Genomic DNA, 20585 nt, shown 5'->3' with positions numbered 1-20585 from the left:
TGCGCAGGGCAATGAGGGTTAAGTGATTTGCCCAGGGTCACACCACTAGTAAGTGTCAAGTGTCTGAGCCCAGATTTGAACACTCAGGTCCTCCTGAATTCAGGGCTGGTGCTTTATCCACTTTATCCACTGCGTCACCTATAACATCTTTGGAATGAATTCTTTTATTTTTTGGATAGGCAATGTAATTTTGAGATCCAGTCTTGTAAAGCATGCTACTTTGCTATTTCTTTATATATGGATTTTTTTTTTCATAATGTTTGAGGAACTTAAAAAAAAATTCTATAGTTTTTATCATTATATACCTTGGTGAAAGATAGCATTCCTATTTCTGGTGTCCTTTGCAGTATCTCTGTAGACTATTGCCTTATCTACTGTAAGCTCTCTTTAGATTTTCAAATGATATCTGGCAATTTTTTTTTCAATGTCTTCTGGGCTTTCAGTTAATCTGCTTGTATTCCTAAAGCTGGACAACCATTCTTTGCTTTTCCAGGACTGTTGCTACTTGGGATTATTCTTTAATTTTGTTTCTTTTGTGTACTGATCTGTGGTTGGTTTTGTTGAATTGTTATGTGTACTTTCCCTAGGTATTTAGTTTTTTTTGTTTTTGTTTTTTGTTTTTTTTAGTGAGGCAATTGGGGTTAAGTTACTTGCCCAGGGTCACACAGCTAGTAAGTGTTAAGTGTCTGAGGCCGCATTTGAACTCAGGTACTCCTGACTCCAGGGCCAGTGCTCTTATCCACTACGCCACCTAGCTGCCCCCCCCCCTTTTTTTTTTTATCCCTAGGTATTTAGGCCTTGGATATAGTTGAGCCATTTGTCTGGTTATTTGTTTCTTCTTAATTTTTTAACCTCTTTGAGTCTATTCATCGGATCATATATTAGAGGTCACTGATTCCACCCTTCCCCCTTCTCTTCTCTGGGAAATGGTGGTGATCATTCTTTTATCAGGCCTATTTTCCAGTTAGCTCCCCGTTTGAACCTCTTCCAGTTGGATACAATATTGCTTTCGCATCTTTATCTTTTTTTCTCATTTGGTGACTTTTGCTGTAGTTCTAAACAGTGGTCTGACTGTGCCCAGATAGCTGATTCTGAAATAACTTTCTCATCAGTAGCCAATTGTTTCCTATTATGATAGTCAACTGCATTTGTTTGGTAACATTTGTCATTCTCCATTTCAGCACTTTCTGACTTTCTTCTTAAAGAAAGTATTCTTGGTTCTCATGAATGAGGCTTTTGTGAGATCCTTAAGCCTTTGGACTTGGCATTTTTTTAATACCAGATTTCATTTTTCCAACTTTTTTTTTTTTTTTAAGTGAGGCAGTTAGGGTTAAGTGACTTGCCCAGGGTCACATAGCTAGTAAATGTTAAGTGTCTGATGCCGGATTTGAACTCAGGTACTCCTGACTCCAGGGCCGGTGCTCTATCCACTGCGCCACCTAGCTGCCCCTTTTCCAACTTTTTTTACCATTCACTTCTATGCCTATCTTTGCCTTGAAGTCACAGAGTATCAAGACATATGTTGACTTGGTTTGGAGGATCTTGTGAAATTCTCTTGGCCTGGAGTCAGGAAGACCTGGATCCAAAACTGGCCCCAGACATTTAGCAGCCGTGCAAGGCAGGGCAAGTGACTTAACCTTTGTTTGCTTCTCCTGGGGATAATGAGAGCACCTAACTTCTGGGATGGTTGTGAGGATCAAATGGACATAAAGTGCTTAGCACAGTGCTTGGCATATCACAGGCAACATATAAGTGTTAGCTTTTACTATTTCTGTACTTCGTTCATTGACTAGAGGTTGTGCCTAATATGTGGGCTTTTCTGCTGATGTTTACCACAAGGACTGAAAGGCATGATGACAAAGTAGCCTCTCAAATGATGTTTCTTCTTTTGGGGGGCATATGATGAAATTAACTCCTCCATGCTTCTCTCCAAGGGACATTTGGAAGTCATCCTTCTGTTTAGTTAGCCACAATTTCTTTCCTCTGGTTTGATTACAGCAAAAAAGTTAGTATGGTTCAGTTTTTCCAGTAGCTTATAAACTCATTGGATAAAGAACTCAGACTTGAAGTATCAGCACTTAAGTATTTATGGATGGCTAAAGCACTCAGAAAATGGGGCTGTGTGGAAAGGGAAGCATCATTTTGTATTTTTCTTTGTTTTGTGGGGAGCCACGAACAGAAAAGCAACACCTGGTGTTGCACCTGCTCATCATGAGTGCCAGCTTGTGGAGCTGGGCCTGTCCTCAGCAGGGGCAGTCGGTCCCCTGTCCTGGATCTTGGCAGAACCTTTCAGAGCTTCTCTTCTGATGGCATGGCCTTTGGGAACTTGGTGCCACTTCCACATCACAATGAGGTGTCAGAGCCCTATCATGTCATAACCTTTATTTTAAAATTATTTTAATGTGGTTTGTGTTTCAGCTTATTTTCTCATTTATGATGAAACTTAGTCACAATGAGCTTTTCAGGTAAATAATGGATTTGATGCAAATAAGATGATCAATGTCTATCTATATTCCATAGCTGATGCTCAGAAGCAGAAGGAGGCTACCAAGGCTGAAATCCAGAAGATCTTGTCAGAAAAACAGCAAATTACAGCAGACCTGAACTCCATGGAAAAGTCTTTCTCTGACCTCTTCAAACGACTAGAAAAACAGAAGGAGGTTTTAGAAGGATATCAAAAGGTGTGGCTAACCAAAAATATCATAAATGTAGAAATTTTTGCTCATCAATCATCAGAAAGCTAGTAGATTGTGCTGTTATTGATGCTCCTCATTTATTCTGTTTTCAGCCCAGTAATTCTTGGTTTATTTAGAATGAGACAGTTGTAGGATTGGTCTCTGGGATAGTGTAATCCTGTAGTTGATTGGTGAGACGAGCAGAAACTTCTCCCCAAATCACTGGACTCTGGTCCTTCTCCTATAGTAAAGATGTTCTGCCTTTCATAATATAGGTGTTCCAACATTGGATCTCAGTAAAAACATTACTGCCCCCACTTTTGTTGTGTAGAGAGGGCACATTAACAAGGCACAGAAACAGAGCTGGGAGGGCCCCTAGCCATCTCCTGCCATCCCCTACCATCCCCTGGAATTGCCCAGGAGCGAAGTCACTTGCTGAAGGACTTGGGCCAAAAGATGAAGCTGGTGGCAGGACGTATCCTGTTCCTACAAAGCCTTTCCTTTTTGGCTTTGCCTTGCCTCTGCTCCCTTCAGGGGTCAAGACCAAAAGTTGGTGGCTTCTGAAGTCACCCCTGCCCCGACTTTGAGATGAGTACTCACTCCCCAGTCAGTATTATTGTTTGCTTTTTTCCCCCTCTCTTCCCATAGAGTTATAGGAGTGCTGTTGGGAAGATGGTCTTCACTGTATAAACTGGTCTATGAATTTTTTGTTCCTTTTAGAATGAAGAAGCATTGAAGAAATGTGTTGAAGATTATCTACTAAGAATTGAAAAGGAGGAACGGAGGTACCAAGCACTGAAGGCTCACGCAGAAGAGAAGTTAAACCTGTAAGTGCTGGATCCCTGGGGGGGGAAGAAGACACAGCACTTTGACGTGCTTCCATGCAGCTCCCCTTGTTTGAGGCTCATGACAGAGAGCACCTACACAGTAAAACTTTTCTTTATATTCAATAGAGCAAATGAAGAAATTGCCCAGGTTCGGAGCAAAGCGAAAGCTGAGACTCTAGCTTTACAAGCAAACTTACGAAAGGAACAAATGAGAGTCCAATCACTAGAGAAAAGCCTGGAACAAAAAGTAAGCTCACTCCCCAGAGGTCACTTGCCCTTTGAGAATCAGATCCTTGTGTCAGCCGAAATCTGGGCCCTGAGAGTGGCCTACTTAGAAAGCTGAGAATAGGGCTGGATGAAGTAGTTTTGCCCGACTTGGCTTGGGGGTGTGTGGGAGGTGTGCAGGGTTTGGGGAGGGCAGGCCCTGTTTGACTTTTGTCTCTGTGTCTCAGATAGGGCCTGCCACACAGTAGGCACCCAACGAATGCTTGTTGAATTGAAGAGCAGGGCTGGGCAGAGCTTGGGAGATGGCCTAGACAGGGGTCTTGAGGGGTCTTAGTCCAGTTCAGCAAGTATTTATTAAGTAATCACTATATTTGGTCTACTGTGCTCAGTGTTTGGGATATAGAAATTGAAAAGGAAAAACATTTGTCTTCAAAGACAGTTACTCCCTTGCCTCTTCAGGCAGAACTCCTTTTCAGATTGGTAGGAATAATTTTTTCTGGTTAGATTGGGGTAGGAAGAGTGACTGATCAGGGAAATTGAACCAAGTGTCAGAAACTGAAGATCTGGTTGGGGGTAAGAAGAGCGTCCTTGAATGTTTGAAGGGCTGTTTTGGAGCAGGAAACTGGGTTTATTTGGTCTTGCTAAGACAAGGAGCAGTATTGACAGGTTGATTTTAGGCTAAATGTAATACACAAAAGGAGAATAGACTGTCCATTCGTGGAGATAGGTGAGGGAAGGCCAGCCGGCTGCATGTGGGGCTACTAGTGGTGAGGAAAGCACAGGCTTGTACAGATGGAGGGATATGACACTGTCATGAAAGACTGTCATAGAGATTGTTTCATCCTCAGTCTCTGATGAGATTTAGTTCTGAGGACAGCTTGGGTTCCATTCTTACAAATGATTTGTTCCCAATTTGCCGTGTGTATATTCCCTACCTCACTTCAAGCTATAATTGAAGAATTTGTGGTTGAAATCTTTTTTTTTAATGTGTTTTATGGATTAGATGAGTGGTACTCTGGTGTCTGCTGTTACGCTGAATTATGACTATAGCCAAGTCATAAAACACTTAGTAAATGCTGCTCTAATTTTACTGTTCTTTTCTTTCTTTGTAGACTAAAGAAAATGACGAATTAACCAAAATCTGTGACGACTTGATTTCAAAGATGGAAAAGATCTGACTTGAGAATTTTGAATTGTTCCACTTTTTTGTTTACCTTAATTAGTCCTTGTTTCAGTGTTGTCAGTTATGTATGTGTCATGTGTAGTCGTCATGTGCACTTTCTTAACCTCTGTTTTTCCATGTTACAATATACTAAAATATTTTTTTAACTTAGTAAATTGAACTGTTTTAAAAAATGTGCTTGAATAAAGGTTAATAATCCTTCAAACTGTCTTTTTTTAAATGAAAATTAGACATTAGGGTTTTTAAACTTCATTCGGTAGTCTACAAGGCTTACATAAAGAGCTAAATTTCTTAAGGGTTTGTAATTTTTTTTTTTTTTTGGTGAGGCAATCCAGGTTAAGTGACTTGCCCAGAGTCACACAGTAAGTGGCAGAGACCAGATTTGAATTCAGTTTCTCCTGTGTAATCTTGCCAAATAACTTTTTATTCTTTGGTTGAACTAGAACACATTTCACTCAGATCTTTCAAGAATAGTCCCAACAGGGACATCTAGAGGGTAATTAGAAAAAATTGTAATAACATCACATTTTTCCTTTTTAAAAATTTTAGAATTGAGTACTTTAAAAATTGTTTAAAATAATTTATTTTTTGTTTTAAAATCATTATCATTTCTGAATATGTTCCTTTTCTTTCCTCTCCCTCACAAACTGTTTTTTCTAAAAAAACATTTTTTAAGAGGATGGGGAAAGATCATTAGTAAAACTAGATTCTTTTTTTTTTTTCAACTCCTCTCTAGAGCCAACTTTGATTTTGATGTAATAACTTTTTTTTTTTGGGTGGGGCAATGAGGGTTAAGTGACTTGCCCAAGGTCACACAGTGTCAAGTGTTTGAGGCCAGATTTGAACTCAGGTCCTCCTGAATCCAGGGCCGGTGCTTTATCCACTGCGCCAACCAGCTGCCCCTATACTGCTGTCTCTTTTGAATGTGCTCTATATTTTTCTGACTCTGCTTTTAGTTTAAGCAAACTATTCTTTGTTTCATCTCACACTCACTTACCCCCCTTCCCCCTGCTCTGTGTCCATGCTATATCTTAGTCCTGGAATGCCTTCCTTATTATATATAGTGAGAAATGAGATCTTTTTAGGAAGGGTAGTTAGTGAGTGAAAGGACTTAGTATTGGACCAAGCCTCTTGACTAGCTGATAAAGAACTCCTATCACATCATACTGCCTATTTCATTAATATTTTGGGGGGATGTGAATGAGGCCTTTTAGAAGATCCTTCAGGAAAAAAAAAGATGGGGAAGGAAAGTATGGGTGAAATCTGGAAAAGAAATGGTAAAACTATAAGGAAGAGAATGAATTAAATAAACATTCCTTAGAAAAGGGTTCCCATAAATGAATATTTGAATTAGAGCAGTTGGAATTAGGGAGAATTCCAAAATTTTTGCTGGAAGGAGGGAATGTTTTTATTTTAAGTAATAAAAATAAGAAGTTACAGGAGGTAGAGATCAGATTAGGGTAGACAAAACAGGAAGAGCAATGGGCCAACTTATTTATTTTTTAAGTAAACATTTTTATTTAAAGTATTGAGTTCCAAATTTTATCCCTTTTCCCCCCTTCCCAGAGGCAGCAAGCAATCAGATAGAGGTTATACATGTGCAATCATGTAAAACATTACCTGTATTTGTCATTTTTATAAGAAAACTTGAATAAAAGAAAAAAGTGAAAAATAGCATACTTCACTCTGTGTTCCATAAATATCAGTTCTTTCTTTGGAGGTGGATAGTATGCTTCATCATTAGTCCTTTGGGATTGTCTTGGATCATTGTATTGCTGAGAATAGTCAGGTCATTCACAGTTTTTCATCAAACAATATTGCTGTCTCTGTGCACAATGTTCTCTTGGTTCTGCTCACTTCACTATACATCAGTTCATACAAGTCTTTCCAGGCCTTTCTGAAGTCACTCTGCTTGTCATTTCTTATAAGCACAATAATATTCCATCACCATCATATATCACAGCTTATTTAGCTATTCCCCAATTGATGGGCATTCCTTTGATTTTCCAATGGGCTGATTTAAAAGAGGAAAGAGAAAATAAATTTAGTGGAAAGCAACATTATAATCCTAAACATGTCTGGATTAAGTACTATAGTAAAAATAGGGGAATTTATAAAAAGTTGGCTACATTCAAAGAACACTAGAATATAGTGTGAAAAATAAAGAATTAGAACAAAATTGCTGAAAGCATACATAATGTCTGATAAGGTGACAAAAGCTGGTAAGGTCAGTGAATAAATGGTGAAGCTGCATATTTCTGTGTCCCATAAACAATGATACACATTACAGTAATTGAGAAAATTCAGTACTCAGAACTTTTAATTCCCCTCTGTTGAAAGAACAGTAAGTTTTGTTATCTGTTCTCTGGAACCACTATTAATAACTGAGTTTGACTTTTAATGTTTTCATTTGTTATTATCGTAATTGTCATAGCTCTGCTTTTTGCCTTCTCTACCATTCATGGGGAAGGGGGAAGGAGCAGCTGGGTGGCACAGTGGATACTGCCCTGGCCCTGGAGTTCAGAGTTCAGATCTGTCCTCAGGCACTAGCTGTGTGACCCTGGGCAAGTCACTTAACCCTGTTGGCTTCAGTTTACTCATCTGTAAAATGAGCTGGAGAAGGAAATGGCAAACCACATCATTGCAAAGAAAACCCCAAATGGGGTCACAGAGTCAGACATGACTGAAACAACTGAAGAACAAAGTCAATACCCCACCAGGATTCTCATGTACAGTTTAGTGGCCCCCATGTCTATTTGAGTTTGACACCACTGATTCAGGCAACTTGCAGGTTCCAGACTCCCAAGAGTTAGACTTGGATAGACTTCGAGTCCATGAACTTGGATGGGGATGGGGAGGAAATATTTTCACTCCCCTCTAACTTATACTTCGAATTTCCTTTAATTATGAATGCAGGCAACAAACTCAGGTAACATTGGGCATCACTGGCATGACAAAGAAGTCCATTACTTGGAAGCCCAGATCCAGTCAAGCCCCATCTCTTTATAGATGGTGACTACAAGGCACAGAGGTCAACTTGTCAAAATAACCCAGGGAATATATTAGCGGATGTGTCTTAAAACCAGTCCACTGACTCAAATTTGGTATTCAGTAATAGTTGACGCATAAAAATACCTACCTGCTACCATAATATTTTACGACACCAATCTTTTTTTTTTTTTTTTTTTTTGCGGGGCAATGGGGGTTAAGTGACTTGCCCAGGGTCACACAGCTAGTAAGTGTGAAGTGTCTGAGGCCGGATTTGAACTCAGGTACTCCTGAATCCAGGGCCGGTGCTTTATCCACTGCGCCACCTAGCCGCCCCTACTACACCAATCTTAAAGGAAGATGCTTTCCCATGTGAGTATTTGTTGATTGTGTTGTGGGAGAGTGTGACAGGTTTATAGGTAGACTTTTGTTATGGTTATTGCTTTTGCCTTTTTGTTTAGTAAATGTTTCATGATTAAGAGTGGTATATGGGACTGTGATAGATTTGACTCTTCTCAGCAGTACAATGGTCCAAGATAGTTCCAAAGGACTCATGATGGAAAATGCTCTTCAAATCCAGAAAAAAAAGAATTGTGGAATCTTGATACAGATTGAACTATACTATTTCTATTGGTTTTGTTGTCGTTTTTCTTTTTGCTCTGATTCTTTCACAGCATAACTAATGCAGAAATATGTTTAATGTGATTGTACATATATAACTATCAGATTGCTGTCTTGGGGACGGAGGAAAATTTGAAACTAGGAATATTATAAAAACAAATGTTGAAAACTATCTCTCCATGTAACTGGAAAATAACAAAATACTTTTATGGAAAAAAAAAGTGGCGCATGGCAGTTGCCAGGTACCTGTGCTAATTAGTAGTATCATCTCAGCTAATATTTTAATGGGGAGCCACCCTAGTGGGAGTTTATGAGCTAGAGTTGTAATAGACCTATTTCCTCTTTCTCCCTTTTCCAACCAGACTTACTCCTAGGATCCAGAGAGACATGTAGCAGCCCAGCTGCCCTTCTGAGGAACCTGTTAGCAGAGGGGCAGGGGTAGGGAATAAGTCAGCCCCAGACTAAGAAAGGGGAGTCTGGAGAGGGGTGGTGGTGGTGGTGGTGGCTCAATAATCACATCCCAGGTACTCCCTGAATGGATGCAAGGTAAAACCTATCAGTGCCTTCTGTATGATTCCTGTATGCATTTCATTCTTTTCCGGAGGGTCTTACCAACACACTGGGGTTTGTTCTCTAGGGCTTTTAAAAAAGATTTTGTGGATTCCAAGATAGAACTCAGACTGTGCTCTTATTCTTAGCATTTCACCAGCCCACCCCATTTTTCCAAATTCCCAGTGACATCTATTAAGCTGCTTCCTGTACACAGGCAATCATTGTACATAAGCAATGCAGAAAATAAGTTTGGACCAGCATCTTACATCACGTGCCACAAAATGGGCCCTCTGCCTAAATATAAAACACCACATCCCTCTAAAATTAAAGAATGAAAGGGGCTACCTTTCACAATTGTGACTAGGGAGAAGAGATCATCAAGGGGCTATTGCAATAACCCAGGTGAGAGCTGATGAGAGTATGAACTAGGATGGTAGAGGGACTGGTGGCAATGGAGAGAGCATGCTGAATTTGGAGACAGAAGACCTGGGTTCATATCCCAACAATGACTGTTCGTGCAATCCATTCTTGACCAAAAAAGGAGCTAGATTATAAAAGATAAGTTAGAGAAGCAAAACAACACCCCCACAAAATCCTTGGTGTACCCTAGCCCCCATGAGGGGCAGGTATAGCAGCCTGTCTCTGAGAGGTGCAATGGTGATGCACTGTATTGTAAAGCCTACACGCACCCCCCCACACAAAACAGCAAGGACATACACACACACTAAACATGTTTATTATGTGTATATATGCACACACATACATGCATATCTAGATATATATAAACATGTATATACACAGTCACCCATATATGTATATGTGAATATATAAATATATATGCCCACGTATATATATATGTATTTATATATGTCCTGTGTTCATATGTAAGCTCTTTGAGAGGAGGTATTGTTTCATTCTTCGTATTTTTATCTTCAGTGCCCTGTTTAATAAATGTGGTTAATAAATAATTAACTGTTTAATAAATGCTTGGTTTTTTACCGGTTGGTTGTAACTCTGCCTTTATTGTTGTTTAATGCACCTGGGGTTTCTGGATGTGAGATGAATCTTTCTCATTATGCTCGAACGACCCTTACTGATCCCTTGATTTATCAAGGGTCGCACGAGTATTTCTTTCAAATGTCCTTAAAATATATTGCCAGCCGCTTTTGAGGAGAAAGCGGTATTGTCCCAGTGCGGCCACCAGATGTCACTGTTGCCTAACTTTTCAAGGCCATGTGCGTTAACAAACGAAAGCAGGAGGGGTAGTGAAATAGATCCAGCGAGGAGTTCCGAGAAATCTGGAGGGTCTTGCGTGGGCTGCTGATGAGTGAGAAGAGCAGAACCAGAAGAACATTGTGCACAGTATCATCAACATTGAGTGTTGATCTACTGTGATGGACTATATTCTTCTCACCAATGCAATGGTACAGAAGAGGATCTCCAAATCCAAGGGGGAAAAACAAAACAAAACTGTGGAGTATATATGCTGAATGAACCATACTATTTCTTTTGTTTTTGGTGCTGTCGTTTTTTTCCATTTTGAGTTTTTTCAATTGCTCTGATTTTTCTCTTATAACATGACTAATGCAGAAATAGGATTAATGTTATTATGTGTATATGTATATATATAAAACCTATATCAGTTTACCTGCTGTCTAGGGGAGGGGGGAGGGAGGGAAGGGAGGGAGAAAAATCTGAAATTGGAAAGCATGTATAAACAAAAGTTGAGAACTATCTTTACATGTAACGGGAAAAAAATAAAATACTTTTAAAAAAAAGAAATAGATTCCGCGAATGAGCGGTGGTTTTTCCAATCAGCCTGTGGCTACACGAAGTGTTGAGAAAAGTTCCTCCCTCCCTCTCCCAGCCTCCATTTCTTAATCTTTAAAATACCCGCAATATCTCCCGGCGGCGCTGTTGTGAGGGAAGCACTTTGGAAACCTTAAAATCTATGGAAATGTGAGTTACTCTCCATGCAGAGTCTCAACTTGTAGCTCACTGCTTCACAGAATCATAGACTCGGTTCTGGAAAGAAACTTAGAGGCCGTCTAGTGCAACGGTCTGTGACTGGACTGTCTGCCCAATTGCATATTCACCGTTCGGACGATAGACCTTCCTGCTCTTGGTTTTCCAATGTTTATATCGTTAGAACGACTCGCTCATTTTAAAGAGGACTCAGAGGGGCAGCTAGGTGGTGCAGTGGATAGAACACCGGCCCTGGATTCAGGAGGACCTGAGTTCAAATCCGGCCTCAGACATTTGACACTTACTAGCCGTGTGACCCTGGGCAAGTCACTTAACCCCAAATGCCTCACCAAAAAAAAAAAAAGAGAGAGAGAGAGAGAGGGCTCAGAGAGGTGCTCAGAGTCACTCGGATAGCAGTTGGTATTGCTAATATTTGAACCCGGGTATTAAAATTCAGCACGCTTTCCCTGACCAGTTTCGACCATCCTAGTTCATATTCTCATCAGCTCTCACCAGGATGATTATAATAGCCCCTCACGGATCCCTATTTCGAGTCTCTCCACCTACAATCCATCCTATATAGATAGAGCAGTGGAAAGAGCACTGAATCAGAAAGACCTGAGTTAAAATTTGACCTTAGATGCCTACTAACTTTGTGACCTTGGGGAAGTCACTTGGCCTGTTTACCTCAGTTTCCTCATCTGCTATAATAATAGCACTTACCTCCCAGGATTGTTGTGAGGATCAAATGAGGTAATAATTGTAAAGCATTTAGCATAGTGCCTAACACATAGTAAGTACTATATAAACGTTAGTTATCATTAACTATTATATACACTGTCAAATTAATCTTCACAAAATAGAGATCAAGCACATACTTGCCTTGCCCAGAGGCCTTCAAAGGAACCAATTGCTCCTGGGACTTTACATTTCTAAACCTCATTTTCCTCTTCTCTAAACTGAGGAAGTTGGATTAGAAGATGATCCTTTAAAGTATTCCTTTCTAGCATTTTGTCTTTGTTTTTTGTATACCCAGCAGTTCATACAGTGCCTGTCAGCAGTATGTTCATAAATGTTTAACAACCAGCTTTCTGAAGATGAAAATGTACCCAAGACACATGTTTCAGTTGAATCTGCATTATTAATATTTTTCTCCATCACTTTATTAAGTCTAGACATTTGACCAAAAAAAATCAATCAAGCTGTGATAGCCTTTACTGATTTCCAGGATATAAATACTCACATTAAATTTTTTTTTTTTTAGTGAGGCAATTGGGGTTGAGTGACTTGCCCAGGGTCACACAGCTAGTAAGTGTCAAGTGTCTGAGGCCAGATTTGAACTCAGGTACTCCTGACTCCAGGGCCGGTGCTTTTCCCACTGCGCCACCTAGCTGCCCCCAAAATATGGAACGCTTCACGAATTTGCGTGTCATCCTTGCGCAGGGGCCATGCTAATCTCTGTATCGTTCCAATTTTAGTATATGTGCTGCCGAAGCGAGCACTCACATCAAAATTTTAATAACTCATGAACCAGTTTGACCTGACTCCAACACACACCTGAATATAGTCCACTTCATTACTGGTTCATTATCCCTTTCCCATTTTCACCACCAATATCTTGTTTGAATAGGTCAAGTTGGAACTGTTTTAGTTGTGCAACATATCTTCTCTTCGTGTTTATTCAAATTTGGTGTTGATTTGGCCTTTGCCCTATCAAGTTGGGAGCATATAGCTTATTCAGAAATTACTTTTACTCTGTAATTATGCAATTCTGTTCAACCAAGGTAATAGCAGTTTCATTCTTTCTGACATTGTTTGCTACATTCAATACTTTCCAACCGTCCTTAAGGAAAGTTTTTGTGATATATAAGCATGAGGATCTTGCGTAATCTATAGGGCTTTGGTCTCTTGTTTCTAGGTTCTGAGCCATATATTTCTTTCTTTCTTTCTTTCTTTTTTTTTGGGTAAGGCAATTGGGGTTAAGTGACTTTCCCAGGGTCACACAGCTAGTAAGTGTCAAGTGCCTGAGGCTGGATTTGAACTCAGGTCCTCCTGAATCCAGAGCCAGTGCTCTATCCACTGCGCCACCTAGCTGCCCCCCTGAGCCATATATTTCAATGTATTGGATGCCACACTAGTATTAATATGTTAACTTAATTTGGATGATCTCTTCAAATTCTTCATGACATTTCTGTCTCCTTGCCCTCAGTAACACGTGTTGGCACATGAACCGAAATTATATTCATCATGGTCTTTTTGTTCATATTCATTATAAATACTGGATGGTAAGACCATCAAGTACCTCTTGAAATGTTGCCATTGGATGCACAATAAAGCTAACTCTGCCAACTCCTTGATTTGTCCCGCCAAGGAGAATCTGTGAGTTGTCCCTCCATTTAACTAGTTTTCCTATATCTATATCACACATATATATATATATGTGTGTGTGTGTGCGTGTGTATGTGTGTGTGTGTATGTGTGTGTGTGTATGTGTACGTGTATGTGGAGAGAGAAAGACAGAGACAGAGAGAGAGAGAGAGAGAGAGAGAGAGAGAGAGAGAGAGAGAGAGAGCGCTGCTGCTGATGGTGCCAGGAAGACCTGAACTGAATTTTTCTAGGACACATACTGGTTGTGTGGCCCTGGGCAAGTCACTAAAACCTCTCAGCTCCCTGGGCAATTTTCTAGAACAGCAATCTGCAGAGAAGGTACTGACTTTCATAGGTAAAGGGAGTCTTTTCATGCAGGATTCAGTATCCTGATGAAATCATGGATCTAGCCCCTTCCCCTGTGCTGCGGGCAGAAGAGTAGTTCAGGGCTTGGAGGAGGAGGCAAACAGGTAGCAAGTGTCAGACCTCATTAGAACCCAGGACTCGAAGCGTCTAGTCCGTCTGAATTCCTCTACATTGGGCTGGCTATGTGGGCTCGTGGCAGTTCCTTCCCCTCTCTGGGCCCAGGTTGGCCTTGATGGTTTCTGAAGGCCTTTCCCCCTCTGCCTCTCTTGGGTTCCTTCTCTCTTCTCTGGGCACTTGGCTCCGGGGAGTGATTTAAAACACAAAGGCACTTTCTCTTGCTCTTGAAAAGCAGCCCGAGGCGGGAACTCCTGCTCCACTGTTGATTTAAAGAAGGCCAGGTCATTTTTCGCCGAGGAAGAGTTTACCCGAATGCTTTTCACATGGAGATCTGCTTTTCCAAGTCTTTTACCAGTCCACCTTCTTTGACTGCCGCCTACCCAGCCTGCAAACAAACTCACTCCTGGAGGGTTCCTGAGAGGCCCCTGAAGAAAACCTGCAGGCCTAGCAGCCTGAGGAGCAGTTAGGGGATCTGGGTTCCTGCCCCAACATTGAAGTTTACCAGCTGCGTAATCTTGGTCATGTCTATCTCGCTCTCTGAACCTGTTTTCCCAATGTACAATCCTTCCTCCCAACCAGGGTGGTGGCGAGACTGAAACTCAGAGCTTTTGTGAAAGAATTATTATTAGTTATTCCCATTTCTTTTTCTTTCTTTTTTTGGTGAGGCGATTGGGGTTAAGTGACTTGCCCAGGGTCACACAGCTAGTGTCAAGTGTCTGAGGTTGGATTTGAACTCAGGTCCTCCTGAATCCAGGGCCAGTGCTCTATCCACTGTGCCACCTAGCTGCCCCCTAGTCATTCCCATCTAAGTATGAATTAGACTGCTGGCTCCTTTCTCCCCCTCCCCCTCCCCCCATTTTTTATACGATTCTTTTGGTCTATGAACACAGTGTCAAGCACACTGTAGATGCTTATTAAAGGGTGTTCAGCACATAAAAGGTTTTTAGTAAATTTCTAAAAAGAAGGGGTTGGACTAGGGGATCTCTAAAGTTCCTTCCAACTCTAACATCATATGTTCCAAGGTCTTTCCCAGCCAATCATTCAACAAGCGTTGATTAAGCACCTACTATATACTAGGCACTGGGCTAAGCTCTGGGTCCACAAAGACAGAGAGAACATAGACTCTGCTCTCAAGGAGCGCAGCCTAATAGGAGAGATGACGTGAGAACGACTGTGTACAAACATGATATAGACAACGCCCACATCCTATGCTCTACTGTCCCTTCCAGCTCTGACAGTTTGTCTTTTATATCCTAAAGTCCCTTTCACCTCTGACATTCTATGTTCTAAAGTCTCCTGAGGTCAGACATTCTATGTTCTAAGGTCCCCCTGAGGTCGGACATTCTATGTTCTAAGGTCCCCCTGAGGTCGGACATTCCATGTTCTAAGGTCCCCCTGAGGTTGAACGTAGTATTTTCTGTGTTCTCAGGTCTTCCCAATCTGCCATTCTCTGTCCTGTGTTCTAAGGTCTCTCCCTGTTCTGACATTCTCTGTTCTATATTCTAAAGTCCTTTTTATCACATCTCAGGTGCTCAGAAGGCTCTCACTCTGATGTTCTCTTCTGTTTTAAGGTCCCTCTCAGCTATGATATTCATCTTCTGTATTCTAAGGTCCTGCCAGTTCTGACATTCTACAGTTTGCTTTAAAAATCTGGGCAATTCTGTTCTCCCTCTTCCCCACTCCCCCTCTGCTCCAGCACAAACACACACACACACACACACACACACACACACACACACACACACACACACACACACACACACACACACCTCCTTTCCCCCCCTAACTGAATGTCAGGGGCTGGGCCTCTAGTAGGAGAGAGGGGGAGGCTAATTGATTTGAACATCACACAGCGAATTTTCCTAACGGTTCCCAAAGCAGCGTCTCCTCTGAACTCTTCCCCATCCAACCCCTTCTCCTGGGGAACGCTGCGTCTCCTCCTAATTGTGAGTCTCCTTCTCTTGGGCCAATGGGACCGACACAGCTCTGCTCTGTTTGGTTTTCACCCCAAGCCTAGAGCAAGTGTCCATTTCTACACAAAGGCCCCACACACCCCAGCCTCTGTATGCAAGAGAAAGAAGGTTTTGGAACTCAGGGGTCCGTTTCAAAACAAAGTGAGGGAGCTGTCTCCGGCCCCTCCTCCCCAAGTAAACTCTGCTTTCTGAATTCAATCCATCCATTTTTCTCTGGCTCCCAGGACAGCCTCTCCCTTATACTCAGGAGGGAAGCCCGAGCCAAAAGGGCAAAGAAGGAGGGATTCCAACCCCAGCGAAGGAGCAGATGACAAACACTCCCGCAGGAGAAAAACAGGAGGAAAGTCCGCCTTTTCCCTCCTTCAGACTTAGCTAAAAAAAAATCATTCTCCCTCTCCTCCTTCTCCCCTCCCACCCCCATAAGGTCTGGAGACCCGATCAGGTCCAATTTTGTTTTACAGACAGAGAAACTGAGGCCCAGAGAAGAGAAGACTTGTCTTTCGTTCTCTGAAGATGACGTCTCTGACTGAGCCCCGCCCCCCCGCCCCCCCCCCCCCCAGCTACACCACACTCCCTTTGGCTTATAATTTGTCACCAAGTCCTATTGATTTTTACCTCCCACAATATCTCTCGGTCATCCTGACCCTTCCATTCCACCACCTTCATTAACATCCGTCTAGATTCCTCTAATGGGCAGCTGCGTGGAAATAGCACTGGGTTTGGAATCAGGAAGATTCATTTTCACAAGTTCAAATCCAGCCTTAGACACTTAATAGCTGTGGGACCCCAGGGCAGTCACTTAACCCTGCCTGCCTCAGTTTCCTCAACTGGAAAATGGGGATAATAATAGAACCTGTCTCCCAGGGTTGTTGTGAGATAATATCTGTAAAGTGCTTAGCACAGTACCTAATACACAGTAAACATGCAATGAACGCTTGTTCCCTTCCTTCCTTCCTGACTATTTGTTTTTGTTTTTTGTTTTTTGGGTTTTTTTGGGGGGGGGACAGGACAATGAGATTTAAGTGATTTGCCCAGGGTCACACAGCTAGTAAGTGTCAAGTGTCTGAGACCGGATTTGAACTCAGGTCCTCCTGAATCCAGGCGGGTGCTTTATCCTACTAGCTGCCCCCTGACTATTTGTTGAATAAAAGCATCATCTAATCTAACCATCTAATTTTTCTGATGGAGATAACAATAACAACCCCAAATATTTATAAAGTGCTTTTCAATTTATAAAACTTTGACACTCAAAACTCAAAAGACCTATGATGGGGATGCTGAGATTAAGAGAGAAAAGTGATGCTCACCTTCCCCCAGGGACTTGGGCGTCTTCCTTGTTCTAGGGGTCTTTCCACCTTACAGCCTGCCCCATGCTCTTACTTTGCTTTTTTCTTGTTGGTTCAGTCTTGTTTCCTCAACTAAAAACAATATTCCAAATGTGGTTCGGCCATACTAGACTCCCGTGTTCTGGACACTATGTTTTTCTTTTTTTTTAAAAAAAATTCTTTCCTTTCCAGCTTTCTTTTTGTCTTTTTTCTTTTTGCAGGGCAATTGGGGTTAAGTGACTTGCCCAGGGTCACACAGCTAGTAAATGTCAAGTGTCTGAGGCCGGATTTGAACTCAGGTCTTCCTGAATCCAGGGTCAGTGCTTTATCCACTGTGCCACCTAGCTGCCCTCTCACTATGTTTTTCTTAGTGTAACCTTATATTAAATTATCCACTTGGGCTGATGTATTGTGCTGGTGGTCATATTCAGTTTGTACTATTTAGTTTTGTACTAAAACTGCCAGGGTGGTGAGCTTGACTTTGATTCCTGGCAGGCAAAGAATCTTGAATGTACAATTAAAGGGATGGCTTATGAGCATTTGGAAAGGTAGGTGGTGATAACTAAGAGCCAGCAAGGGCTTATCTGATATACTAGCCTCATTTCCTTATTCACTCATTGTCTATTCATTCAGTCTTCCTTCCCTTCCTTCTTTCCCTCCCTTCCTCCCATCCATCCATCCATCCATCCATCCAACTACCTACCTACCTACTTACCTACCTACCCATGCATCCATCTAATTTTTCATTCCCCCCCCTTTTTTTTGTGAGCCAATTGGGGTTAAGTGACTTGCCCAGGGTCACACAGTTAGTAAATGTCAAGTGTCTGAGGTCAGATTTGAACTCAGGTACTCCTGAATCCAGGGCTGGTGCTCTATCCACTGCGCCACCTAGCTGCCCCTTCATTTTCTTTTTTTGTTAGACTTTCCAGACTAGTATGATCTGAGTGGAATGACATTTTTGTTGGTGTGTTCTTTTTCAGCTGTGCCTGACTCTTCATGACCCCATTTGAAGATTTCTTGGCAAAGATACTGGAGTGGTTTACCATTTCCTTCTCCAGCTCATTTTACAGACGAGGAAACTGAGGCAAACAAGGTTAAGTGACTTGCTCAGGATCACACAGCTAGTAAGTGTATGAGCCCGGATTTGAACTCAGGTCCTTCTGAATCCAGGGCTGGTGCTTTATCCACTGGGCCAGCTAGCTGCCCCGTGAGTTATTCCCTTTAAGGTTAAATTATATCTAATTTATAGGCACCTATCTAATACAGGAAACAACATGTAATAAATAGGTGCCTATAAATGTCTTTGGGGGTAGGGACTGTCTTTGTCTCTCTTTGTATTCCAAGGTTTTAGCACAGTGCTTGGCAGGTGGTAAAGTCTTCAATAAATGCTTGTTGACTGACTAACCTAAAGTGTAATCTATGCTGGATCAATGTCACCTTGGAGGGAAGTGTCTTGTTGAGTGCCTGGGGACTCTTCACTTGTCCTTGTGTGATTCAATGTTCTTCACAAGGGGCCGTAAGGGCATTCATGGTGTGCTTGCCTAATGCACAGATAATGCAGAGCTGGGAAAGACCGCTAGTGAGTTGGGCAAACTGAGGCACATGTATCTACACGTGCATGTTGGTGTGCAGAGATTTGCCAATGGCCACCCACTCAGCAGAGTAGCCAGAGGCGGACCTGGGACTCATTAGGGTTCAGAGCCCTGGGAATTCCCAGAATGCCTCCCTCCGAGCAGGCAGACACATTGTTTGCAAGACCCCAGGAGTTTCTCATTATTCTTTCCTGTGAATCTGAAAAATTAGATTATGGCATGTTGCATCACAGGTTAGGGGCAAAGCAGACAAGGTCCTCTGGCCAATGACAGCTGCATCTTTCACTCACATCCTTGATTCAGGCCCAACTCTTCCTGCCTCCTCTTCTCCCCAGACTAGCTCCATGTCAAGTCTCCCCAGCATGACAATGATTGCCACAATGCAAGTAGATGTAGTACAAATATCTAGATATAAGATATATTAAGAAATATGATATTTCTTAATATATCTTATATCTAGATATCAATGTAATTTCCATCCCCATCCCCAAAAGTCATCCCTTATAACAAAAAAAGAGAGAAAACTTATTTAGCCAAACTAACCAACCGTTGAAAAAGTCAGCAGCCAGGCACAGTCTTTTGCCCCCTTACCCCCTGTTTTTTTGTTAGTTTGGTTTTTTTTAAGTGAGGCAATTGGGGTTAAGTGACTTGCCCAGGGTCACACAGCCAGTAAGTGTTAAGTGTCTGAGGCTGGATTTGAACTCAGGTCCTCCTGACTCCAGGGTCGGTGCTCTATCCACTGCACCATCTAGGTGCCCTAAGCCCCCTGTTTTTGTAAAGGATAGAGAAGGTAAAAAGAGAAAAAAGACCTATTTATAAAAAAATATTTATAGCAGTTCTTTTTGTGGTGGAAATCAAAGGAATGTCTGTCAATTGGGGAATGGCTAAACAAGCTGTGGTATATAATGGTGATGGAATATTATTGTGCTATAAGAAATGACAAGTAGGATGATTTCAGAAAGGCCTGGAAAGACTTGTATGAACTGATGTATAGTGAGGTGAGCAGAACCAAGAGAACACTGTACACAGAGACAGCAATATTGTTTGATGAAGAACTGTCAATGACTTGACTATTCTCAACAATACAATGATTCAAGACAATCCCAAAGGACTATTGATGAAACATACTACCACCTCGGAAGAAAGAACTGATATCAATGGAACACAGACTGAAGCATGCTATTTTCACTTTCTTTCATTTTTTTCTTTTATTCTTTTATTTATTTTATTTTCTTATACAAAATGACTAATATGGTAATGTTTTACACAATCATACCTAAATCTGATTGTTTAGTGCCTCAGGGAGGGGTGAGGGGAGGGAGGGAAGAAGGGACAAAAATTAGAACCCAAAACTATAAATAAAAATGCTTATTACTTTTTTTTTTTTTTTAGTGAGGCAATTGGGGTTAAGTGACTTGCCCAGGGTCACACAGCTAGTAAGTGTTAAGTGTCTGAGGCCGGATTTGAACTCAGGTACTCCTGACTCCAGGGCTGGTGCTCTATCCACTGTGCCACCTAGCTGCCCCCTATTCCACCCTGCCACCTAGCTGCCCCCTATTAAAAAATGTAGGAAATGCCTCTTTGTAGCAATGGGGCCAAGCTTGATCATTTGTTGTTATTTCTGTTGCTGCAATCTTGGCATCCATTGTTTGTTTGTCTCTAACCTTTTTTAGCTGTGTGGCCTTGGGTGAGTAGGTCACTTTTCCCCTCCACACTGCAGTTCCCTTATCTGTAAAATGGGAGGAAGGGCAGGAAGGGACAAACATTTTTGTCTTTAATGTGACAGACACTGAGATGAGTGGTTTGTTT

The 20585-nt window shown here is 41.7% G+C and overlaps 1 protein-coding gene and 1 non-coding gene across 2 annotated transcripts in view; one reads left to right on the top strand and one right to left on the bottom strand.

The window, feature by feature from the left end:
• Positions 1-5106, top strand: part of TACC3 (transforming acidic coiled-coil containing protein 3) — a 30034-nt gene extending 24928 nt beyond the window's left edge. The window contains exons 13-16 of the mRNA XM_043971345.1: positions 2521-2681; positions 3396-3502; positions 3629-3749; positions 4840-5106. Of these exons, the coding sequence (XP_043827280.1) occupies positions 2521-2681; positions 3396-3502; positions 3629-3749; positions 4840-4905 (455 nt within the window). The 3' untranslated portion in view covers positions 4906-5106. The remainder of the gene's footprint in view (positions 1-2520; positions 2682-3395; positions 3503-3628; positions 3750-4839) is intronic.
• A 7328-nt stretch (positions 5107-12434) lies between these two features.
• Positions 12435-12538, bottom strand: LOC122733228. Its single transcript, XR_006353810.1, has one exon. It is a non-coding gene; the product is annotated as a U6 spliceosomal RNA (small nuclear RNA).
• Positions 12539-20585: the final 8047 nt, after the last annotated feature.

The sequence above is a fragment of the Dromiciops gliroides genome, chromosome 6, assembly GCF_019393635.1.
Source record: "Dromiciops gliroides isolate mDroGli1 chromosome 6, mDroGli1.pri, whole genome shotgun sequence".
Classification (NCBI taxonomy): domain Eukaryota; kingdom Metazoa; phylum Chordata; class Mammalia; order Microbiotheria; family Microbiotheriidae; genus Dromiciops; species Dromiciops gliroides.
The sequence above is the reverse complement of the archived record's forward strand: the minus strand, read 5'-3'. Positions and strand labels throughout refer to the sequence as shown.